Genomic DNA, 26576 nt, shown 5'->3' with positions numbered 1-26576 from the left:
ACAATACACACATGAAGACACAAGACTATTTTTAATGCAGTGTTTTACAATTAAATAATGAGGGGGTGGGGGGATAATCTGCTTTACACAAACTTAGTTATAGAATGTTCAAAATCAACTATTGGCAAAAGTTCTCTTCTTATACCATTCACTGCCAAGTAATAAACTCTAGAAGTTGCCTGGTAAAGAAGACAAAGAAAAGGGTATATTTTAATTTTCAATGCTACTTAAAACATTGAAAGAAGATAAAACTCCTTTGCGGATTTTTCAGTCTTGAAGCTAGCAGGGTAACAAAGTGCCCCTTTTAACCAGCTGAAAAAGGAACTCCCACTCCAAGTGCTTTTGTTTACAAAGTTGCAATTACTACTTTTCAAAGATTTATTTACAAAGTTACTTAAGCAAGAGTAGGGAAACATCAAAAACGTTTTGAGCTACACATAGAAGCAAATACTGACTATGTACTTAAACAAAAGTACATATAGGCCATAGGAAAAAAATGGGGAGAGGATAAGCACATTCCCTATAGATGAGAAATTGTTAAGCTTTAAGTAAGGTAAACATATTATTAAGCAGTTGTGAAACTCTGACTTCTTCCTATACATTCCTTGCTAAGGAATATATTAACCAACCATAATCCCAAGCCAACGTATTCTTACAAATTCTATTAAAAATACCAAGTTTTGCATTTTATCAGCAGGGGGCTTGATTTTCCAAATCATTTTTCCATATCGTCCAAGCCATGATGTCTCAATTGTGAACTATGCGATCATGTAAGAGTGTATTGTTACTACTCAGCTGGTACCAAGGTTTGCTGTCTAGGGGTCTAACTCATCTGAGACGTGCTAGTGGAGAATACACGTTTTCCGTCTGTGTTCCACAAAACCGTGGGCAACTGTGGATAGCTAAAGGTTCACATGCAGGGGGGTCTGTGCTCCCACTTGAAGCTTTAAAGGCAAAGTTCTAGACGGTTCAAACACTAATGACCCAATCTTCCTTCCTTAAGACAATTTCATTAATGCCCATTAAGCTTATTGTCATGTCTTCCCCTTTCACAACACAGTGGGTCAGAATGACATGTTCAAAACACGGCGTAAAATTTAAAGGTCAAAAGCACCATATACACGGTTGGACACTGTCTGACTAAACATTTGCCGTCCTGTGCCAGCCTACTATTGAGTGTTAAAACCAGCTATGATACTGTACTTCCCTCTCAAGCATTCACAAATTCCCAACTCCTTATAACTTAAAGAAAACATTTTAAAATAACAGCTCATTCTTAGTTCTACAATAAATCATACCTCCTATATTGTTCTCGGTGTCAGTTACCATCTATCCTCACACTTCTACTCATTTCCGTCCCAAACACTGCACTCTGCTTATTTTCCCCTTCAGTCCCTTTAACATGTCAGTGGCTCACATGCCTCATCCCTTCTTTCTGGCACAGAAAGTTTGAGAAATATGTGGAAAATTCATTACCTCTAACTAAATGATCAAAGCGCCCTACTGCCCAGGTGCATCTCCCAAAGGAAAAATGAAGATGTCTGTCTTCCTCTGCTGAAGGGGAAGAGAACATCATCACTGATTCCACAGGCACCCTAAAAACTTGTCTAGAGAGTGTAAAGATCATTTGCTCTACTTACTCTTTCTAGGTATGCTAAGAGTGCTCACTCTGCACCACAACTGTGCTACCCAGACTCTCCTTCAGGCTCTTCTCCACAGTTAACAGCTTTAGTCTTTCTAACACAATAAGAGAATGGAAGCAAACTTGCTCCTGACAGCTTCCCTGCTGCCCAGGGATCACTCTCTTCTGGAGAGCAATTCAGTATCTCAAAATTTTGAAGGACCATCCCATTACTCAAAGAAACTACTTATTGCCCTATGAGGGCTTTCCAAATCTTGGATATTTTACACATCCACTTTCATGAGAACTCATAAATTTGATTTCAGAAGAACCAGCTGAAAAGGCTTTAAAAATTGCATCACTGCAAAGCTAATTACACTTCAAAATTCAAATAGGCATTTTCATTTACTCATCTCTGATGAATTTCAGAGAAAAGACTTATTGCAGAAGAATGTGGTAAACAAACCAAAAATCCTTACTTAACACATAACACAACCTACAAAGAATAAACAAAAGAGGAAGGAAACATGGTATCTTAAAAGTGGCAAGACACATGACAGAAAGGTAACATGGTACCTGAACAGTGGTAAAACATTCAACAGCTTTTAATCAGAAATGAGTGTGGAATAAAAGTAAAATGGCACTTGCCACTTCTGCTACCGAAACATCACTGATCATGTCATTATACTCACTCTATAATGCAGTCTGTGATGCAGTGTGTGCATTTATAAAAGAACATACACTATATTACAAAAAAAAAGGCAAAAAACCCAAGAGGTCCCCCAAAGTTTTACTTTTCTTATCAACTTTTAGATTTCCCCAAAGTTACTGAAGAAATTCAGCAAGCCAGAAAGGAAGAGGACACCATCTATTATGGGATCTCAAAAATATTCCCTAGAGAGTGAACTTTATCCTTTCTCACATTAACTAACAACCATCTGGCCTCTATAGGTAAACATAAGCCACAAGTCTTGCCCAGGTGGCTCACCAGCAGCAGAAGCTTGGGAGGTGGACACCCCAAACTCACATGCTGTCCACGGAGCCATCCTTCTACCTTTCCAAAGACAGATATCACAGTCCTGTCATTGGACACCTCACAGGATCCCAAAATCTTTGATACCTACTAATTCTGCCATTTAGTTACATGTAGTTCAGGGCATGTCACAATCTCACTGTGCAATGGCTTCTTCGTCTATTATAAACAGAAAATAATGTTTACCTTCATGGAAAGCTTTAGGTATCAGACAAGCTATGTACAGGTGCCTCTACTGTAGAAGTGCCACCAAAAATCTCTTTCTACCTAGCAAGAGCAAACCAGCAATTCTAATGATGCCACCTCAAGCAACATTGAAGACGCAGGACATCCTACCTGATTTTATAATTGGGTAAGGTGTGCTTGCGCTTAATAACTTTCTTGAACTGGTTTACAATGATGGAAGTGAGCTGAGGCATGGGCCTCCCTTCAAACTGAGACTTCACTTCAAAGAGTATCACAGGGTCATCCATAAAAGAGAAGGACCAGTGTGTGAAGGGCAGGCGCGTGAAGACCAGCTTCAGCTTTCCCATCACCCGGGAGATCTTGACAAAGAGGTAGGCCGACTTGCCGAACACCAGGTCAGCGTCGATGGCCAAGTGGAAGCCACCATTGTACTCCAGGTCCACCTCGAAGCCCAGCTCCTCGGGGCAGCCCTCTTCGTTGCAGACCACCGGCCGAATGAGCTTGACAGCTTTGAAGACAGGCAGGACGTTGCCGAGAGAGACGTCCCTGAGGCTGAGCCCCTCCAGCACCTTCCCTGTCATCTTGGCCTGAAGCAGCTCCTCAAACTCCACCTTGATCTTCTTGGTGACCCAGTTCCTGACCAGGGCCGTGTCCCTGAGCTCCCTGAAGAGGAAGAGGAAGATAGCATTGAGGAAGTGGCACGTCTCCTCGCGGGAGGAGGGGGCCGGAGGGGGCTCTGGCTGCGGCGGCTGCGGCGGCTGCTTGGCGCTGGGCTCCGGGCCCGGGGCGGCGGCGGGAACCGCGGCGGCGGCCGGCGCCGAGGCCGGGACCGGGCCGGGGACCGGCTCCGGAGACGCCTGGCTGGCGGCCGGCTCCGAGCCCTGCAGGTAATCCCTGAGGCTGTGGTCGGCCGCGACGCGGGCGTAGACGAGGCCGTCGGAGGGTCCGGCCGCCCCGGGAGGCTCCGGCTTCTTCCTGTAGAGGAGCAGGAGCTGGAGCAGGAGGGTGAGGAAGCAGCCGGCCAGCGCCGAGAGCAGGATCACATAGACCAGCAGCATCCTCGCCGCGCCCCGCGCCGCGCCCCGGGCGCGCTGCCCTCACCGCGCCGCCGCCATGGCGGGGGCCGCGCCCGCCCCAGGCCGCCTCATCCGGGTCCCCCCCACCGCCCTCTCGGCGGCGGCGGCGGCGGCGGCCGGCGGAGGGGGCGGGGCGGGGCCAGCCAACGGCGGCGCGGGGCCAGCCAACGGCGGCGCAGCCCTTCCCCTCCGCGCCGTCCCATTGGCGGAGCCGGGGGAAGGCTTCGCCGGGGACGTCACGGCGCGGTGTGGCGTCACTGCGCGGCGGGCGCACGCGCGGGCGGCGGCGGGAGGGGGGCTTGTGGCGTCTGCGTGTTCGTGTGTCGTTTTACACACACGCACCCCCCCCCCCACACACACACACACACACCCGCGCTGGGGGCGGCTCGGCGACACGCGTGGAGCCTGTCCCTCGGCAGTGGGGCTCCGGGCCGCCGCCCGCAGCGGTCGTTAAGGCGTCAGCGCTGCGCGGGGGGACGGAGAGGGGAAGGTGACCGGTTTCCCTGGGCGCCTCGTTGCCCAAGGGACGTACGAGGTGGGTTGGTAAGAGAGAAAGGACGTTTAGTCTCTTCAGAAATAGGCGGGTGGGTGCTGACTGCCCCTCTCCTGAGCAATTTTAGTAAAAGAGAAAAAAACCTCTTTTCGTGGGGGGTTCTGTGGCTTCCTAGAACCTCTGCTCCGTTCCGTGCTGATCAGATGCTTTTTGAAAATGCTACATAGGTGACATCTTGTCAAGCTCTGCTATCATTGGTGATAAGAGATAAATCTGTTTCCATCCTCTTCAACTACAGGCTAACGCTTAAAAGCTGACATTGAATAAACGAAGTTAAAAAAAAAAACAGCCAAACATACGGCGGGGAAAGGAATACGAGGGAAAGCAAGCTGCGAGGTTTGCAGAACACCGTGGTGTTTCAGGGTGGGCTGTAGGTGACATCACTGTAGCCGTGTGTGCAGGACTGAACCCCGCCAGGCCAGGCTGGACAGGAGAGGGGGACATCTATAAAAATTGCTATAAGAGCAATGAGGAAGGATAGAAGGAAGAAACATGATGTGCATCAGGGCTAAAGCGAGTGGGAAGAAAGTGTGTGGAGACTTCAGAAAGTAATTTTGAACATTTTGAGAGACTAACGCAGAAGACTCATTCGAATTTGGTTTGCAGAACTGTCACATAAAATAACTATTTTTTACTGGAATATATAAACATACTTCCAAAAAACCTGTTACTCTAATACAGCAAACTTATTTAAAGGCCAGATCAAAACTGTGCGTAGCTGGAGAATGTACTGACAGCTGCACATTGTTTTTCCAGGTGCTTCCCTGTGTCAAGGAGATAGTATTTTAATCTTGAAATAGAAGTTTTATAATTTCTGAAAGCCACAGTTAAGACAAAAGTTACTTGAATGATAAAGATTGATTTTTACACCTGTTTTCATTGGTAGTTAAATATCTGGCTAAAAGGTTCTTAGATAATGTTATATTTAATATAATAAAAGAAAACTCAGGCTCATATTGCTGGCTGTTGTTTTTTGCCAATCTCCAGAACTACTTAAAAATGCAAACAAGAGGAGAAGAAAATTTGAAATTTAAATGCCAGGAAGATAAAAGCCCTCTTCCCCCTCCCTCTTCGTGAAGTGCGTGGGGTGGGAGGATTGAAAAGCTCTTAATGATGCAGTGCTGTGGTTTGAAACTAGAGACTCAGAGTATTAATTTTTTATAGGTCTTGTGACTGAAAGTTGAAATGCCTGGGTGTTTAACAGAGCATTTCTATAGAAATACCAGAGAGGTCATTAGTCCAACATTTGTACGGCACAGTTACGGGCCTTTACCATGACTAATACAGGAGTATGCAGTAAGAATGGAAAGGTTTTGGATTTGCAACTAAATGATTTTTCAGATAAGGAGTAATATATTCAGAAAGGCAGTAGCAGCCTTGGTTTTGGGTCAGGAGGAACAGCAGGAGAAAAAAAAAAGTCATGTTGCAGATGTCTCAGTTGAGTATTTTCTTCTGTTCAACAAGCAGAATGGGAAATTTGGCACATTTTGTGCACCTGATGACAGCTTAAGAGCCTCTGAAACATTCAGCTCAGTAATCACTTTTCTCCTTTCCCAGGAACATTTTCAACAGGAGCTGTGTTATCTTAAAGACACACTATGAAGCAAGAATCAGGCGTGGTTTAGCATTTTCAATGAGAATGAAAGAATAAAGGGAAATAGCAGCAAATGTGTTAACATGAATACAAAAAGGATGTGCAAAAATGTCATGTAACATGAAATAGGATTGAAATAGAGAAAATAAAATTACTTAAATTTTTAAGGTAGAGGAGAAAACAAAGATTCATCTTACTATCATTGCAAATGAGCCTTTAAGAGCATATTTTACTTTGGCTTTAGTTTGGAAGTTGCTACTTGCATTTTCTGGAAGTCTGGGTAAATAGAAAGGTATATGCAATCTCACCAATTTCTGCCCTGGTTACACGGAGCTCTAAAATTGTGTAGAATATACTCAACTATTTGCACATGGAACAGCTGGAAATTGTTAAATAGGATGCAAGACATGCAAAAAAAAAAAAGGACCCTATATGTATATATGATTTTTAAAAAAAATACTAGGCTAGAGTTTATTAAAAGGGGTAATTTGTATATATTTAAACAAGGAAAATACTATTTTATTTTGCAAATCAATTTAGAACATGATGTCAGCAAACCTTTACAGGTTTGTTTTACTGTTTGTTGTAAAGTGTAGAACTTCGAAAACAGTTTTCAACATTTTGCAGGAGATTGCAACAGTGATAGTGTACAAAGATCGTACAATATGTAGAGCCTGGTAATTGAATAGAGAGCAAGTAGCGTAAATTCACAGAAGGGACACGTGTTTGAGCCAGTTCTCCTGTTCTAAGCAAAGAATAGTGACACCCTGGGAACATTTGTCTTGATTCATCTCATTCATGACTGATCCAAGGATCTTTGGGTTTAGGAGCATTTTTAGTTAACCCCAGACAGTAGAACCAGGCACACTTTAAAGCTCACATCATGGCACTGAGGAAAGAAACATCCACACCACAAGCTTAGAAAAGCGATTAAAGGTAGGGTTTGGGTTTTCTTCAAAACTGCCAAGTAGTCTAAATAGATTATTTTTCAAAGCAGGAAGTGCTGGGTTGTTTTGTAATGAGTGGTTTTAGTAATTTTCTTCATCACTGGACTGGAGTCATTGCCTGCTTTTGTAATATCTGTTGGCAAAATTATTTCATTCTTTCCTGGGCCTCCTATTGTTTTTGTATTACATCTCTTAGAGACCAAAATTAGATTATCCTTCTCATGGTGCTGCATGAAACAGGATTTAGAAAGTGATTAGGTAAAATCATGAGGGGGGAAAAAAAAATCCATTGAAGGCTATTAAATATAAAGAGTGCTGGAAGTTACACTGGTGACAGACTGCTGGGGGGTGTCCTTTTCCTCTGCCTGTCCTCAGGCATCTACAATTTCAGACAGGATGCACTGCACAAAGAGCAGCTGGTCTGATCCAATTCTGAAGATAAGAAAAAAAGAAATGCAGTCATCAGGACTGCTTCCAGTTCTAGTTCTGAACTCTGTCAAGCACGGTGTCATCTTATTATCAGGTGATCCTACATTTTATTGGAGTTAACTTTGTTAAAAACACTGAGGCTTTAGATCATGTGAGCTTTCCTTTGATACCATCTAAATTCCTTTTTTTTTTTTTTTTTTTTTTTCTTTAATTCTGCCTTTGAAGGGCAGGTTGCAGTATGAGTCTGCTCCCAGTGCTGGCAGAGGGCTTGCCCCACCTCCAGCAGCTCCCTGGGAAGAATTCTTCTGTTTAGCTCACCTGGAGGAATTAATCTGTCACAACCCCTCTGAGCCCATTCCTTGCACAGAGGACGGTCCATCTTTTGTGGCTCAATATTAATTTTCAGATCCCTCACATACATTTTGCAGTTATAAGCTAAGTTCTTCCACTCAGAATTGGAGGAAAAAACTTGGAGGTTTTATTCCTGTCCTAGAAATGATGCACCGTATGAATTCAGAAGAGGAAGCTAGACCGATGTTTTCAAGATTGGAATGCATATTAAATGTTGCTTTTTGGTTGGATCCCACGTGCAACACCTAAAACTCAGTTTTCAGAGATAATGAGAAACTGTACAGAGTTTACTTTGGAATTGTGAATACTGTGTGCATCAGAAGGAAAAAAAACCTCCATTGGCTGCTCAAAGATGTGGATACACCAAATTGACGTTCACTTCAGAAGGAGAAGAGGTTTTTAATTTTGTGTCTCAATTTACCAATCTAATATGATCTGTCACACAGCAGGGATGCTCTCACTGTTGGTTTATGAACAGCTTTGCAATCTTACATGCAGCAAGTAAAGCACTTGAATTGGTTGGTAATGGTGCCTTAGAGCCCAAACATTTTGGATCAGAACATGTTAAAACAAAAAGAGAGTGAGGATTTGTATCCAAGGTTTAGTTTGGCCCACATACAAATCCAGTATTTTGACTGAAGCTCATCTTTAATTATCATCAAAAGTATGTTCTGCTTGTTTAATCAAGAGCTTAACGTTTTGGATGTAAAGATGCTTTGGATACTTACTTCAAGAGGCTCATGTTCAAGCTTAAAGTATCATGGCTCTTAATTAGGGATTCTGTTACTATCTCACCCAGACCCTGGATTTTATTATATCCTGAAACAAGATCCTCCACTTAGGAACTGTAGCTCTCAGATAATTTTTCCAAGATTTAAAAAACAAAACAAAACAAACATAACCGTAAATATAACAAGTTCAGGCTTTTTATATTGCCAGTATCCAAGGCAAACAGAAGATTTCCTTTATTCCCTGCCTGCAGTTACATCTTAAGTCCAGAAACTGTTCTTTAATTCAAAGACACGGGTGAGACTTGTCACATGTATTTTGCTTCTTCCTGCATTCTCTGTGCTGACTTCTGGTATTCATGTAAATGAGCGCTTGCTTAAGCTTTAGAAAGTGATATGTTTGGGATGGTTATTATCACATTTGTCATTTAGCATTCACTCAAGTACCTTTTCCTTACATACTCTGAAGTAGTTTCACCATCCCTCATAAGAATTGCGGGCAGTTTCCCTGAGGCCCTCTTGCATGCTTCCAAATCATCTTTTTCAGAGTGGAGTTTGTTTTATCTACTTCCCCTAATACATTTCAAGTATAATTACACCACGATCAATATGTTTTAGATGTTCCACAACCTCACATTATTTTTTTTAATACTTGGCTCACTTCCTGGATTAGTCCGAAGCAGCCTCTGGCTGATGGAGGGGCTTCAAGAAACTGCTTTAAAAAGCAATTTTGAGTTTGTATAAGGATTCAATGGCTAAAGAGTTAATACACACTTCGGGGATGAACGTAATTTTTGAGATGAGGGTCCCTGTGAGGCTTTGTGCCTCACTTGCCCTTCATTAAAAGTGTAATTCCCTGCATCGGTCCACAGGTAGTTGGTTGCTGGGCTGGGGTTTCTGCCTCGGGTCCCAGCAGCAGCCGGTCACAGAGCATCTGCTCTGTCTCGTTAGCCTCCAGATAAGCTCGGCCAAATCAGGCCACGGCGAGAAGCTTCCTCCCTTCCGCTGGAGGTTACCACCCCTGCGGTAAGGTCAGAGCTGAACACGTGTCCGTACTGCAGCCATTTCGCTGCAGAGCCGAGATGCTTTATTAGCCTCTACGGCCGTGAAGAGGGGGGCGAAAGGGCTGCATGGGGGAGTGGGAAAGAGCTGCCTGGCACTTCATCAATCTGAGCCCGAGAGCCGTGTCCTGGTCTCAGGACAGTGCTTACTTGTGCAAATACTCGGTAATCCAATTTCACCAGCTACAGTCCTGGGATCAGTGACATGCCATGGCAGGTCTTGGGTTTCTGTAGCTGCTCGCAGCTCCTGTGTATCCTCATGCTGGCTCAGCTGCAGAGAAAAGCTGAATAAGGGGACAGTAGGGGATTTGAGGGAAGCTGCCCCAATTCTCCAAGCCAGAGGGAGTACCTCAGAAATTTTATCACAGATCCATGAGGTTTCTTGGACAAGGAAGATTATAAGAATTTTCTGTTACTCACTTTTGCCTCTCTGATTGCCTCTAAGTTGGATATGTGTTATCAAGCCACTAAAAAGGAAAAAAAGGACTTTACTGGTCAGCTCATATACTCACTCTATGGAGAAGGTGTGGTCTGTGTAAGTGCAGTGAGCAGGCATGCCTGTGTGCTGCCGCTCTGGGACTCCTCGGGCTTCTCAGTGCTTATAGGGCTGTTCATAAAAGCTGTCCGTCTAAGCACATGTAAATGTGTTTGCAGAGATGAACCTTTCACAAATGCCTGAAGATATTCTTTCATTTTGCCCCGTTTGGTCAGCCCTCCCTCCTCTCAACCTAACAATTTAAACTAAAATGAGGAAAAAACTTGTTCCAGGCAGTTGAAGCTAGGCCAGGCATTTTGATGTAAATAAATTTTTTTTGGAAAAAATACTTATTTTAGAGATGAGTCTGACAAACACTAAGTAAAGAAACAGTTTCCACAGTTCCCACCACAAAGCTGAAAGATGGCTCTTTCAGCTCTGTTCCTTGTATGAACTCAAGGCCATTTAAGCATGGAAAAGTAGATTGGCTTTTTGTTGTGTGATCTTTTGTATTGGCAAGAAGCTCAGGAAAGGTAAACAGAAACATTGATTTACATATTCTCATTTCTGTACCTTCCTACTACCCAGTTTTCACAACTGTCTTCCCATGCCTGTATTGATGCTTCTACATTCAGAGAATGAAAAGATGCATGCAGACTCCCATGGCTAATCTTTACACATGTAGTTTTATTCCCTTCACAACATATTTTTGCACAAACTCAAGCAGCTTTACTTCAGGAGATGGCTTGAAGACTATGTTTAATGACAAATAATAATAATTGCACGCATATCTGGACTACATATTGTAACACATGTACATATGTATGCAAATGTAATACATATATATATATCAATCTGGGCTACATATTTGTAGTAACATAAGTTACTCAGTTCAGCTACGTAAGACAAATTGCTATATTACTGAAATCTCTGTAAATACCATTAGTAACATGTTTTAGCAGAGAAAGCATAACACTACAATTACTGTCTTTCTCCTGTTAGAGTTTATTTAATAGTCTGGTTTCATACTACGCTGTCTGCACTGCTTCTGTTCAGTCTGTTCAGAGCAAGGCAAACACCAGCCAAATTTAAATTCACCCAGAAACACAACTTCATGTTTCACACTCAGAAAGTGACATTTGAAAGGACATAAGCAATTTGTAGTTTCACAAACATTTTGCAAGTTGGAGAACTGTATCATCTCTGTAGTAACAAAAATCTGGCCTTATCCTTAGACACTGAGGCTGTGCTGTAACTTTTTCACACTTTTTACCTTGTTTATGCATAGGACACTGCAGGGGAATGGACTATACGAACTGCCTAGACAAGGAAAGTATCAAACAGGAAAATGTTAGTGGGGGGTGTTCTAAAGTTTGGATTATCAGTAAAAGTAGATAAAAAGCTTTGGCGGAAGTATGATTTAAATTAGTGTTCTTCATATTCACTTCCAAACTACTGACAGGGGAAAAAAATTGAAATCCTTCTTAACTGAAGAATAATTTCCTCACTTTCGGGCAGACTGTGTTCTTGTAGCTTCATTAAGCCAGAAGGCAAAACTCATGTATATGCACACAGTTTTCGTTCTGTTCAATATTCATTCTTATTTCCTGGGCACCCAGTGATGCTGAGGATACTGGATAGACTGACAAGGTGAAATTCTAGTCTGTGGGCTAAAAGAAGTGAGGAATTCGTCTGTTGTCCTCAGTATCGCAGCAAATTAGAAATTCCTCCCACTACCAGCCTACAAGTTCTCAGTTATTCCAATAATTTTAGAAGCATGTCTCTAAAACCACAGCTGCCTGAAATGCAGCCTATACACTTCTATTTGAATTTACTTACCGAGCTCTCAGTCTAACAAATGGAAAAACTGAAGTAAATATTTTCAATATGAAATTTAAAACTTCTCTGAAATAAGCCCTAAAGAAGCTTGGCTTCCTGAATAATTTCTGCTAAAATTTGTCATCTGTACAAGGTTATTTAATCCGAGTCAATATTAAAAAAAAAAAAAAAAAAAAAAAAACAGGAAGATGAAAACTGTCATATAAAAAGTGAAACTGAAGTTCTGTGAGGGCTACATTTCCAAATACTGTTATTTTTATTGGAATGGGTAAAGCTTAGAATATGGTAATAAAAACTTGAAGGTTTTTTGCCAAGATTTTGACTTAACCACTTTTGATCAGCAACATTTTCTCAGAAACTTTTTAAAAAATCAGCCCATGTAACTGCATGAGCACCAGCAATACATCTTCTGCCTTCACTGCTGTGACCTAATCAACTAGGCTTAAAGACAAATAAAATCTTTAATGCAGTCAATACAGTTTTTGTTTGAATGCCATGTGTTGAAACTATTCAGATTTAACTGAGAGCTCTCCAGCTGCATGAACTGCCAGCCATATGAATTATAACCCTTATTTTTATAATAGGGTTGTTGCATTGATCACCGCAATTACAATGATCCTAAGCACTTTTGCTTTAGAAAAGGCAGAATGTATTAAACAAGGGATATCTGTATGGGCAAAAAACTGTTAATGGAGTACTGCACATTTACAAATTTTTAAGAGTTGAAAAACCAAGTAAGCCTCTCTAACATTATTTAGTTCCACAACCTGTATGCTCTTGCATACTATCTCATACAAGTGAGAATATTGTCAGCTTCTACTAGCCTTACCTACGCGGAATATAATCAATGCACATCACGTACAATGGCTATAATAAAGGTCTCCGTAGCAACATTAAGAACAGTTATTTTTAAATGTTCTACCTTAGTCTCACATTCATGTTTTTTTAAATACAACTATTAACTGTTTCCACTGCAGATGCTGCTGTGAGCTGGTTATCCAACAAAACTCCTTTGTTAAGGCTTGAAAAGATGATCCCTGCCTTGTTTTTCTTCGGATCACTGCAGGCTTGCTTTCCTTTGCAGTCAGTAAGTATCCACTAAATATTGCATAATTATTTATCAACACACAGCTGGTCTGAAAAAAATGAACCTGTAAAAGCTCCCTGTCCTCTTGGGAGAAGGAGGAAGGGGTACAGGAGTAAAGAGGATCTGACAAGGAGAGCCTGAGCAGGTTGTGGCCTAAGATCCCCCCAAACTGGTAGCACACAAGCAATGGAAAAAGGGTAGAAAACAAAAGGCTGGGGAGGCACATTGTGCTTGGGAGCAGCACTGGGGGAGGCAGAGTTAGCAGGTAAGGTGGAGAGGAGGAGGAGGAGGAAGAGGAAGCTGGAAGGCACCTCCCCGAGCCCCTGTGAACGTTGCCGCAGGCACTGCAGTGGAGGAGCCACTGTGGGAGCAGAGCTTGGTTAAGAGAGGAGGAACAACAGAAAACAGTTGGGTTTATCTCAGGGATCAGAAGTGGCTGCTTCTGGAGGAGAAGCAGGAAGGATGATAATATTTTTCTGAGAAATGAAGTAGCATGTGGGTTTTTCTTGCATACCCCGCCTTCAGACCTGTTTCCCCAGAACTTCATCCCATGCTGATTACAGTGTAAAGACTGAGTTAAGGCTGGTGTGGGTTCCCAGACCTCCTCGTACCCAGCATTTTTCTTTTTTATCTCAGAGTAATCCTACTGCTTTCCCCTGGTTTCTTATCCCTATAGAAGGCAAAGCAGTTCACGGGGGGGAATGCAGATTTCAGGCAGGTAAGCCAGGTAGAAAGCAGTCTAAACTCAACCCCATGCTTAATGTTGTAGTGGGGCTTAATTTCTGGAAGGAGCAGAAAGCTCTTCCTTTTCACTGTTAACTTCTTAAGACACAACCAGCAAGGGTCAATTATAGGAATAATTTATCCATTGCCATACATAGGAGTGATAAAGGAGGAATAGAGGCATATGCTGCAAGTCTTGAGTTTCATTAATAATACATAAATGCACATACTGGATAAAAAAAACCCACTTTGTTAATAGACTTCTGAGATGCTAATCTTTGTTTCATTAGCTTAAATGCTTAAAACGTAGCCTGGCAATACTGCTTGTACCATGCAGAAATGATCTACTTTGGAGGGAGCACGAGCCACGGAGCATGAGAGTGTTCTCATCCGTTATCTGCTCTGTTAATATACACATGCCTCTGCTTGACCTCTGGAGCAGCTTAGGCACAAAGGATGTCAGAGGCAGGGGAAGAGAATCACTGGTAAACACGTATAAATTACATGGGAAGAAGGATGTCAGGAAAAAAATCAGTGAGGTTTTGACAACGGACCTTGTCAAAACCAGGGTGTCCATAGATAGGTAAAAGGAGTGAGCTCTGTCTCTTGTTAAATATCTTTAAGGGAAGCCTGAGGTCTTTAACAGAGATGCACAAAGAGATGCAACAGAATTGCCTGGGGTCGGAGGAGCTGTTGTATTCGGGGGTTCCTCTTTTTCCCTTCTATTAGGAAGGGAGCACAGATTTCTTTGGCTGGCAATTGTCTAGGAAGTTCTTCAGGACTATATCTCCCTTTCACTGATAGTCTCCGCTGTTTTACTGGGAAAGCCTGGGAGAGAGCTTGTTGATGGCAATTTGGCCGAGCTGCCCATATCTCTAGGAAAAGGGCAGCCATCAGCAGCTGTGTGAATGCTTAGTGTAATTGGTACAGCTACTAGCCAAGCGGGTGGGGGAGGAGGAAAGTATCTGAAGATTTAGGACCAACTGCAAGGTCTGTTCAGGATCCGTGCCAAAGAGCAGCTGGATAGGCTGCTAGCTGAAGCCTGTTACACCACCATGGTTCATAACCAAGGTAATTGTCTGTGTTTGATTTTACACAGGAGATTTGTGGGCATTAATACTTCCTCCACACCAGTTGCTCAGCATATCTGATGCTGTAACATGAGCTTGCCTGCTTTCTTGTTGGTTAAAAGGGCACCGTCAAGGACATTTTCAAAGTATATGCCAAGTTATTTATGAAACCCTCTCAGAACAGTGAAAATATTGCTTTTCCACAAGGCCAAGTTCTCCTTTGCTTCCTACAGTTACTCTCATCAGTGTGACTCTTCCCACAGTAACTTTCTTTTTAGCATCTTTTATTGGAAATATGTGTTTACTGGGAGAGACTGTTCACTTGACACAAGATAGGTGCCATTAAGAGTAAGCACAGGTTCAAATTTAGGTAAAGGAAGAGGTCACTTATGCAATGAAGATTTAAAAACAAGTTATTGCTGCTCTATCACACACCATCAACTTTCCCCTTTTACTTCCCCCACTTTTAACTTTTAGTAGGATTAGCATAATATCCTGGTCTGTGGTTGGTTTGCATTTTGTGTTTTGTTTTGTTGTTGTCTTGTTTTTTTGATACAAGCATTATCTATAGAAATAGGTTTCAGTCAGAATTCATCAGCATAGCCCCCTCTTCACTCCCTACTCATCGTTCTGGCTCAACATTTTGCTCCTGTGTTATTCTGTGTCAACTTGCCCAGCTTCCAGCATGGTTCTGCTTTGAATCTGCCCCATCTCAACATTCAAGGAAGGTACTGTAACAATTTGGATACCAAACATGGAGAGGACAGCCCCGTTGGACAGCTGTGCCAGGATTCCTGCCCTAGCTCTCACCACAAACCTCAGCCGAGTTGCTTCACATTTCCAGAAGGTATGTTGTCACCTGAATCCTATGAGAAGATTAGGCTTAGCTCTTCAACTTTAAAGTCACACCTGTAAGATCAGGATAAATGTACTTACTAAAATTCCAAGGTGTTTAGACAACTTGGTCATGTAGGCACATCTGGGGCAGCTGGGATACGTATCCTTAACCTTCATCCGCACTAATGAGCTGAACATAGCTCTTGTTGGAGGCCACAGCTGCAGGAAACTGTGTGATGCTCTATCGAAGGACCACAGGGCCAAGTGAGGGTGCTGCGGTTGCTCACACTACATTTTCTTTCCCTGTGGCTTGGTGACTCATCTTTCACACTTCCTTATTATCCCATTTACCGACAATACAAAGTACTCTTTTCTAATAGAGAAGCATTTAGAAGCACTGAGTTTTGGTAAACAATATAAATATTGTTCTTGGTAGCCATTAGGAGTTCAGGTTCATAGCTTTTCTGAGGAATGCTTATCTTGAGAGCAGCACAGCAGAGTAGGGCTTGGGAGTAGTAGTGTATAGAAAACTGAATATGAGTCAGGGATGTGTGCTTGCAGCCCAGAAAGCCAACCATGCCCTGGGCTGCATCAAGACCAGCAAGTCAAGGGAGGGGATTCTCCCCCTCTGCTCCGCTCTCATGAGCTGCCCCCCCTTCAGTGCTGGGTCCAGCTCAGGGGCCCCCAACATCAGATGGACACAGACCTGCTTGAGTGGGGCCAGGGAAGGCCACGAAGATGCTGGGGGGGCTGGAGCAGCTCCCCTGGGGGGCCGGGCTGAGAGAGTTGGGGGGGTTCAGCCTGGAGAAGAGAAGGCTCCGGGGAGCCCTTCGAGCGGCCTCCCAGGGCTTAAAGGGGGGACAGGGAAGGTGGGGAGGGACTCTTTATCACGAGATGTAGGGATAGGACAAGGGGTAATGGTTTTAAACTGTCAGAGGTCAGATTTAGATTAGATATAAGGAAGAAATTGTTTCCTGTGGGGGGGGTGAGGCGCTGGCCCAGGGTGCCCAGAGCAGCTGTGGCTGCCCCCTCCCTGGAAGGGTTCAAGGCCAGGTTGGACGGGGCTGGGAGCCCCCTGGGCTGGGGGAAGGGGGCCCTGCCCGGGGCAGGGGGGTTGGGACTGGATGGGCTTTAAGGTCCTTTCCAACCCAAACCATTATATGATTCTATGATTCAAGCAGACACATCTCCTTTCCATAGCCCACTGCTTACACATGGGACCCAACTGTTAATAGTCTCAGCAATACCACTTATGTACTTAGTGCTTCTCTAGTCCAGAATTCGTGGGTGGATGGTGAGAATTTGCAGTTTCGGATCCTTATCATCTGAAGATTTCATGCTCAGTAAATCTTAATGAATTTATTTTTTCTTATTTTTGTCCGAGAACAAAACTTCCAGTGACTTTTCTGCGATTGCCTTGGTTCATTCTGCTTTAGCTGGTGCCTGTTTGCTGATTAGCTCATCTAAGGAAATTAAGTCCTGCATTGGTCTGGCAGACAGTGCATATGTTCTTGTGTGCTATGATGAAGTAGCAGGTGGAGAACTTGAAAAACATAGTCTGTTATTTGTAAATGCAGTGAAGATGCCAAGGAGTAAATTGCAAAATATTGCTGGACACATAGATCCAAACATGCTATTGCTAAACAGTTACTGTAGACTAACACAGCTGAGTGAATGGAAAAGCACATAGAGAGTAGTCATAATCAAAGAAAATACATTTTCATGTAGGTAAGAAAGTAGGTAATCCTATGTCTTCTCATATTGCAGATACTGGGATTTGTGATTTTCTTTTTTAAGGGTTTTTGGTTGGGTTTTTTGGTTGGTTGTTCTTTTTAAACTAAGTGTGGAGTATATTATTCTAGGACATTACATAAGTGCTTCAGGAGTTAACCACAGAGACTCATAGCTGCATCCCTCAGGTTTCCTCTGACATTAAAAGCCTTACTGACTAACCAGCTCAATAAAAATACATTATCTTTTGTACAACTTCTTTTGTAGATAATCTTGGCTTGAAGAGACAAAATACAGTCTAAAGCTTCATTCTCACAGGTCTTCTGGGACATGGGGCTCTAAAACCTAGTTCTTTTTGAATAGCAAAATATGCAAAGCCAGCTCATACTTTCTCCAAAACACATCAGCATCTGCATGTCAGTGTGTAAAACAGAACAATGAAGAACATGAGATCTTGCCAAGGTTTGTCCAGTCAGGCTTCCTGTAATGTGATACTAAATCTAGCAACAGAGGAATACTGGAAAACCTAAGTGCAATTCCTTCGCAGGCAATAATATGCCATTATATCTTGTCTAAATGATTGGTTTCAGGACTGCTTATAGATGTTAACAGGAAAGCTCTGTAGTTGTGTAGGCAAACTCAAGCAATCATTACAATGAAGACTTTCAGCTTCTTCCTTTTTTGCCCCCAGATTGAGCCCCATTGAGCTAGAATCAGCAAAAGGAGACATGTCAGATGACTTTCTTTCATCTATGCCTAATGATGCAACTGCTACCTTCACCAGGGGGCACAACCCTAATTTCTTAACAACTTTTGAAGAACACTAGTACATTTCCCACCATGCAGTTGAGTTCTGTCACCTGTAGATAAGTAAAGCTACAATGGACTCTTTTCTATGAGAGAGGTCCTAAGAGGACAGTTGAGAGAAAATAAAAGACAGCAAGCAAACATTACAGTTGTCTGGATTCAGAAGATCCTGGGAGAGGTCCACTTAAAACCAGCATTGAATCCAGCTGTTGAATCGACCCCCCTTGGGAGATCCACTTCTTGTGGTGCCACCACCACCAAGCAAGTAACTTATTTCCTGGTTGTCTCAGTATCGGAGACTTTTCTGGAGAGATGCACATTTTTGTTTTAGCCTAAAGTTGATAGAGAGTTTTTTACCTTACCAGTCCCTCTGTATTTCTCATATGTGTTCACTGGTAGCTGGGTTTGTCCCTTTACATGGGCTGCAGGACAAACTTAGTGTCAGTGCAGTATTTGCTCCTCAAGGTATATTCTTATACATTGTTTGGATTTCCAGTGTGTAAAGTGACAGAGCTTTCCAGCACAGGGGTGAAGAAATCCTGTAGGGAAAAAACCAAACCAAAACAAAACAAAACAATGGGTCAGCTGTTGTTTCACTTCTACAAACACTATTTTCTTTTTTGGTGGTAGCGTTAGGAGAGTGAGTCAACGGGCAAGCTCCAGCCTTCCTGAGGTGATTGTATTTCTAACAGTCACCCCTACTTTGGCCTGGAACTTGCCTTCCGACTGCCCACATGAAACCAGATACCAGTAGAGTTTTATTGTTTCAACCATTCAACCATTTCAACTGGCATTGTCAATAGATTTGGGCAACACTATAACATTAATTTACCTCTTTTTCTTTTGGGGGGGAAGGGGAGGAGAAGGGAGGGAGCTGTAAGGAAAGAAAACTCTATTTTCTTCCAACAAAACTTACTTTCCAGGAAGCTCAAGGGATTTCACCTTTATTTTATTTCTTGCTACAGAAATTAAAAAAAAAAAAATACAATGGAGACACAGCTGTGGTGCTGGCTATATAAATCAAAGAGTTCCCTCTTCCACACATAGTAAGGACTAAATATATATACTCTGTATCTCCAGCAGCGTGTAGCCATTGTGGATCCTTTCCCATGGTGCTAGCAATCTCAAGTCTTGGAGAAAGACCAAGGCATGCAGGCAGAAATATGCTGCACTCCAAGAAGTGCAGCACTATATAACCAGTCCACAGCCTTTTTTCTTCTCAGCCAGCAGCCACCCTCCATACATATTACCTCTTCTGCAGGTGGGTCACCTAAGGACCATATCCCTGCCAGGGATTTGAAAGATTATTAATAATATTAATAATAATAAATACTTCAACCACCCCTTTTAATGTTTAATTTCTTAGTGAACTGCCAAGCCTCCAAATCTCAAACCCCTGAGAAAGCAAATCGCACTATTTGCTCTGAATTCAGCCAAGTTTAATCCTATTACTTTCTATTAACCCCTGCTAGACTTACACTGCCTCATAAAGACTCTGCTAGAGACCAGTATTCTCACTTACTCCCTTCTTCCTTCCTTCAAACCAACCTTCTCCGTCACCCAACCCAGCATTGATGACCTAAAACTTTCCTTTTTTAACGCCTCCCTTGAAGCCTGATATTTTTCTCAGATGTTATCCTGACGTCTTGTAGTGGTAATCTGTTCACTCTCTCTTGGCTCATGGATGTTTCACATCCCATGACTGTGGGGTACCCAGGTAGCAGCTCAGAGCTACTATGGAGACAGGCACTGCTTCATTTCCCCTTCTGTTTCCTTAGCAGGAATCAAACTTCTAGATAATTATGAACTTCTTGGTCTGTTCAACACATTAGATTAGAGGTGGTAATTTTACGACTGCAGTATTAGTAAGTTCCTCAGATATCTTTTGGGAAGTCGATCCCACAGTTTTCTGAAAGGAGCAGAATCCAGATTTTCTGAAGATACCAATCTCTCTTAGAAACTAATATGAATGATATACCCTATGATTGTAAGTACTAGCTGAGTATAAATAGTTGTATGTGTTTGGTGCTTTACTGTTAATTAATAGGAGCTTGCTGCCATCTGTGTCCTATTTGTAGCCTTAGCATCTTTTACTCCTAAAAGAGGACTAAGCATTACCAAATAAGTAAACAAGCATTACAAGAAATGGAAGAAGGAGAGAAATGACAGCTATCCTAACAACCACAGAACAAAAAGTGACATGCCAGAAATGTCTGTCATCATAATGTCCTTAAGCAACCATCCTGAACAGACAGGTAGGGTGTTTTATCAGGCTGCTATCTCAGATAAAGCATCAGCAGAATCTGAAAGGCTGGCTTATGTGCCTCTGCTTTTTACTTTCAATACATGTGTTTTCAGACTCTGTACATTTTGTCATTCCTTGAAGCATCCATATACATTAGTAACAATAGTAATGAGCAGGGGATTTACTCCAATGCTTCCCATAGCTGTGAATTAAAGGTTTGGGTCTCTCTGCAAAATTTGTTGCTCAAATGCCTAAATATAATACCCTGTCTCAAGCGCAAATCAAGTACACCAGTGCCATAAACCCAGCAAGAGCATTACCAAAGCCCAGGGCTCAAAAATGAGTGAGCTCCTGCAGTGTAATGAGTTACTTACTGAGCATCAGTGGAGCCAGATGCTCTTGGCCTGTCACATATTTGAGGAAAAATGTGTTCATTTAAATGTCAGCAAAAAAGATTTAAGATAATGCATCTTTGCCGTGTGTTTGTGAGGTTCTTGAAGTATGCATGTGGTTGAACCCCCAGCCTCGACACACACAGTAACTCTCCAACCAACAGTAACTTGATTATCTCTCCCAACCCCGAACTGAACCGCAGCAGTCACTTCAGATCAGAATTGAGCAAGAGGCATGAGGCTGTCAGAAAGGGTGTAAATTTAACTTCTTAAATTGCAAGCAAGATCAAGTGAGAAACAGTATTTTACTGAGGATTTACTTTATGGAGTCACAGTGTCAGCACTTTACTGAAGAAAAGCCTATTGTCTCTGAGGGAGAGCTCAGCATTTCCTAGTGCACATTTAGTCAGTAAAAAATATTCTGTGCCTGGTTCATGCTGAGCTGTTTGGTATTTTTTTAACACACCGAGAAAGAGAAGCAAGGTCTTCTCCAAGTTCTCCGAATCATACAAACCAGCTGATTCACTCGGTGGTGGCCTGGTATGTATTCTGCATCAGGAGCTAAGTCACTCTGCAACCCTGTATCAGCAGTAAGTGAAGCAGGGTGGCTGCTATCCAAGGCAGTGCTCCTGTGTCTGCTTGCTCAAGGTCAGGGAGCTATTTGGATGCTTGAAGTATGTGCTTTGCTGTATTTAGCACTTTGTGGGTTGGAATACCATGATAACATGATAAAAAAAGAAAAAATCATGATGTAGAAAAAATTACTCACGATGTAGGATTGCCAAATTGGACTTGAACTACCTAGATCTAGTGGACATTTCTAAACCTTTGGAAATAATTCTATGAAAGTTTTAATCAGCGTCTACGCTAGGAAACTCTATTTCATACACATTTCCCTTAAATAAAATAATATAAAAAAAAAAGAGTATTATTAGCAGTTCTCTCACCCATCATGTGGTAACCACAACATCTGTATGACTCTGGGCAGTGCAGATAGCCCCTTTGTTCAGACAGCATTGCCAGAAGACATGTAAGAAGCTGAGCAGATGAATAGAAACCATCTGAGAGCCACAAAGCCCTTTGAAAAAACTGATAAAACAAGCTGCCAACCTGCACAGGCAACCCAAGTTCATCCGTAAAACCTTTACCTTGAACTCATTTCAAAACACCTTGTTGAGTGGATTCAGCTTCTTCCAAAGGCCAGTCCCAATGGGAAGGAACATTCTTCATTGTGTGGGGCAGAGCAGAGCAATAGCTCTAAGGACAAGAAGTTGTTGCCCTAGCCCTCAAAAAGATAATTTGGGTGGGTGTGGTGTTTTTCTTCATTCCCTGGACAGTGGTACTTATAAAACCAATACATGGGTTTTTTTGCATACAGAACACTTTTAGGATACGTGTAAGTAGTGGTAAATGCAGTCCACACTGTTACAACCCAAAATTGCTATAGCTGTCTCAGTTTGTGGCCACTGGATGTCACTACTGATCCATTTCAGAGGACCAGCAGATTTTTATGAGAGCAAAACAAAAACCTTCCTAATTTGGAGAAAATGAAATATTATTTTACTTATTATTGTTGTTTATGAGAACTTGTCAGCTCATTTTCCTAAGTCAGCCTATTGCGCCTGTCACCTTGTCTGTAACTGCGAGGGAGAACAAGCACAGGCTGTTTTCTTGTTTTGTCAGATAACTTCTTCTCATTAAGGAAGAGACCTCAGGATCCAGGGGAAGAAACTGCAGATTTTAGAGTGATGACACCATGTCAAGGCTGCTGTGGATCAGGATCACCTCCGTGCAGCCTGGGCTCGTGAGCTGGGGGACCCCAGGAAGCAGGCAGGCGTGGGTACTGGGATCCTGCTCCATGCTTTCCTGGGGCTGGTGCTAAGTGCCAGCTCATCACCACCCTCTTTCCCTGCCTCTTCTATGGAAACAGCGTAGATCTGTAGATCTGCTTATTTTCTTGGGGATACAAGACTGATCCCATGTATTATAAATTTAAAAAGCAGTAGAGACAAAGCACCTGTCAGGTCTCTTAAATATGAATTCTCTCTAGATCCATCCCACTGTGTTGAACACTTGCATAGACATCAGGTGAGAGGTGGATCTGCTTCTGGAGCCTTGCAATGAAGGAGGTAGCAGAGATAAGAGGACAAAAGGATTATTTTCTGTGTTATCTCTGCTCTGCTCTGCTGCCATCCCCACAGACAAGAGGGGATGCAAACTGATAGGAACAGATGAAATGGGGCACTGGGAAAGGAAGAGAGGTGACATTGAGATTTGGATGAGAGACTGACGTTTCATTGGCAAATAACGGGAAGTTAAGTTGATTCTGGAACAACCACATAGAAAATATCATGAAACCAGGAATCAGCCTTGCTTCCCTGAGACATCAGGGCAGGTCATATATGTTTACAGAGTATAGTACTCTGAAGGGCCTGACACCACTCAACAGTCCGACCAGTGGAGTGCTCTTCTGAACGCTCTGCCAGTCCACCCTGCACAGCCTGAGTTCCAACTCATGCCAAGGTTGCTCGGTACTTCTGAGGAAAAGGTCCCATTTCCCATTTGGTATAGCTTCACTAAACTTTCATCATTCAAGCTGAAAATTTGTTAGATTTTCTGCCTCAGGCTGAAAAACAAGGGAATAATACTATTAATCTATTTTTAAGAAATAAAATTGGAAGAGAAATTATATATACCCAGTAGAGACTTCTAGAGATTAAAAATTGGACTCTTCCAAGATTTATCCCTTTTAGAGAGGCAGGGATCCCCAAGCCATTTAAAGACTGGGTGACAGCCTGGGAGGAGAAAGGAGAACAGGACCAGACAGCTAGAGTGATGGAGAGTTGATTTATGCACAAGGCAGAATTAAGTTGTTACAGGCAACACAAAATTACTGCCTTTGAGCTCCTCTTTGCCACCATGAAGTGTTTTGAATGTAATTTTTTGAGTGGGTATTCTCCTTGTGAACCAGTTTGTGGCAGGGTGTTGTTCAGGGTGGTTCAGTTATTTTCAAAAGCAGAAGACTTCTGAGCTCTGGGGTTCCCAAGGTGCATTAAAGGATCTTGAGGAGCAAAGCATGGCCTTAGAGCCTCTTCACCCAACCCAGGAGCATGGTCCAGTGTGGATTACATCAGCTTGATGAATTCCTTGCAGTGACATAGACAGATAAAGATAGCGGTGACAAACACCCAGTTATCTAACGGAGCTGTGGATCTAATGGGACTGAGCTAGGGCTGTCCCCGTCACTACGCTCTACAGCAGCCTACCAGCCCACTGAGCTCATTGGAAACCTGAGAATCACCTCTGATTTCTGCTGGGACGTTCATTTTGATTTAATCAGTCTGGCATTTTGCCAGTGTAAAAATTTCCTTTCTGAAATTTCCAACCCGCTTCAGTGAAAGCTAAAGGATAACCCAAGAAGGTCTTCTGCACAGCTTCTCTTTGCCTCCTTTTTCCTTACATGCAGAGCCATATTAATGCCATGGGAAAAGGCATTATAAGCAGAGCTGTATTAATGTCATGGTAGATGAAAGAAGTACTTACATGTAACAGCAGAGAGGGTATACAGAGCAGATATTTCACTTATCAGCTGACTGCTCAGAAAAAGAAGCAGCAAGACCATGCATGTGGGATCTGTCTTTTTACTCTGCTAGTGGAAAAACTAATTCCTTTTTTAAGACAGCATATCCAGTGAAGTACAGTTCACTTTGCCATTGTGACTGGGAGTCTGGCCACAGGGAGAAAGAAAATTAAAAAATAAAAACAAAACAAAACAAAACCAAACCTCAACCAGAAGAAACAAAATGCCATTTTGGCCAAAATTGCTCCATCCTTCCAGACCCTGGATTCCTTTATGTACCCTGAGAGAGCCAAGCAGTCAGCAAAGCTCAGCCATTGCACCTCAGTCCCAATACATTGCAATGACTGTAGGGTTAAAAGATTTTTAACACAGCAATAAACAAACAAGGTGGTTGGATATTTGGAACCAAAGACAGCGATATTTACACCATGCAAGTACATCTTTCAACTCCATGAGTAGTCCCATTGGTTTCAGTAGAATTACTTGCAGAGTAACAATCTGCTCAGCCTGAGGGAGGGAACTTGATGCTTTGTTTTCAGCTGAAGATCTAAACTTTGGGGCAAGGATCATTTCAATTTCCCAGAGGTTCAGTTTGGCTCTCACTCAGGCTAGGGGAAAAGGTGACCATTCTGTAAAGCAGCATATTGCAGGAAAGCCATTTATCAATCCAAACCAGATTGAATGTAAAATTTAAATCGTCTTTTCATCAGCTTCATTTCACAATCACACTGTATATTAGGCTAGTAAAGCTGAATTTTCCTAACAAGAAAGCAAAGAGGGAAGGAGCTGGCCAGGGCTTTCCAAGGCACATTGGCAGGGTTCTTCCTCACCCACTCCATCGCCTGGCAGATGACTCCCCAAAAGCCTTAGCACCAACTGCATGCTTTCTCCCTCCTTTCCTGGAAGCGTTGCTTTGTCCTGTGGAAACTCAAATACGTATGATAGTATGTAAGGAGTTCTCACCAGCAATTTTTATGAGTGTTATGAAAGATGCTGAATGGTTATCTGAGGCCTTTCCACCAAAGCTACAGCTACAGGGGGACACGTGGAGGCTGGCAGAATAGGGAAATCCTGTAGCCAAAAGCTTTTGGAGAGAGCAGTTTCTCCTCCCACCTGCGGAGACCTCACTTAAATATTTCTGGTATCATAATTATGCTTTTTAGTGTGTGCACTAGTAGATCTCTGGAACACATCGGGGTTTGGTGGCTATGGACCCTTGGGCTTGTGCAAGGTGAAGTAAGAAATGTCCAGTGTATGTGTGTATGCTGAGAGTATTGAGCTGGTGTCTACTGAGCTCAGTCCCATTTTGTTTGACCCCATCCTGGTACTAATGCAACCTTCCAAGTCTACAGCTGTGGGAGTTGGAAAGTAACAGTTTTCTATCACTAACCTGGATGACTATAGTTTAAATATTACATATAGGGAAGAAAAGTTACTACCATCGGGAGAAAACTTAGTGAAACAGACCTTTAGTGCCTTACAGGTTATGTAACCACTTATGCATGCATGAAATGGATATAAGATATTCTCAAATTACATAAACACAGCTGATAATGCCCTGATTTTCCCCAATACAGTGTTTATGCTAAAGGGTGTCACTTTTATAACATGGTGGTAAAGCCTTGATCTGAAGTCTTAATTCCCTTCTTCAGGCATATTAAAAGTCCTCCTTGGGGAGGAGAACTTCTCTTTTCCCCCATGTCCTGGCTCTCCCATGCTGCTCATGGCTTCAGAGAAGTCTCTTCAGTCTCAAAAGCTGAGGTCCTTCTGAAGAAAAGCAAAGTTAAAGACATGCTGTAGGCTTTACTTGTAGAGGTTCAGTGTAACAAGACAGCAGTCCCTCAGGGGGAGAGGGATTGAGGTTGATTTTAATGATTTCCTTCATGTTGAAAGGAAAGTTTAAATAGATTTCTGTGCCCTGAATGTGAGAGCAGAAGAAGTGATTTCTGTTTAAGTAGGTGTTAGGAGGTAGGAAAGAGCGTTGTAATAACAACCTGTCTCATAAGCCAAGGAAGTGAGATGTTGAATCTGTACCCAAACAAAGAGTGAACCTGAGTCACAAGAACACTTTGTATTTATAGGGCAGCTTTCATTGGAGGATTTCAGAGTGTTTTACCGACCCAGAGAGCCAGGGGTAAACATACAAACTTACACCAAGTCCGTCTTTCCTTGGCGATGTCATGGAGCCAAACAGTTAAGGAGCACAGAGCC

The 26576-nt window shown here is 42.7% G+C and overlaps 1 protein-coding gene and 1 long non-coding RNA gene across 3 annotated transcripts in view; one reads left to right on the top strand and one right to left on the bottom strand.

The window, feature by feature from the left end:
- The window catches only part of PDZD8 (PDZ domain containing 8), a 64396-nt gene extending 60383 nt beyond the window's left edge, over positions 1–4013 (bottom strand). Inside the window, exon 1 of the mRNA XM_009966679.3 lies at positions 2991–4013. Coding sequence (XP_009964981.3) covers positions 2991–3898 — 908 coding nt within the window. The 5' untranslated portion in view covers positions 3899–4013. The remainder of the gene's footprint in view (positions 1–2990) is intronic.
- Positions 4014–4195: 182 nt separating this feature from the next.
- Positions 4196–26576, top strand: part of LOC116960650 — a 47187-nt gene continuing 24806 nt past the window's right edge. For both annotated transcript variants that reach the window (XR_006165639.1, XR_004406498.2), the window contains exons 1-3: positions 4196–4451; positions 12871–12980; positions 15451–15620. This is a non-coding gene — a long non-coding RNA (uncharacterized LOC116960650). The remainder of the gene's footprint in view (positions 4452–12870; positions 12981–15450; positions 15621–26576) is intronic.

The sequence above is a fragment of the Tyto alba genome, unplaced genomic scaffold (assembly GCF_018691265.1).
Source record: "Tyto alba isolate M040663 unplaced genomic scaffold, T.alba_DEE_v4.0 Super-Scaffold_1, whole genome shotgun sequence".
Taxonomy (NCBI): domain Eukaryota; kingdom Metazoa; phylum Chordata; class Aves; order Strigiformes; family Tytonidae; genus Tyto; species Tyto alba.
The sequence above is the reverse complement of the archived record's forward strand: the minus strand, read 5'-3'. Positions and strand labels throughout refer to the sequence as shown.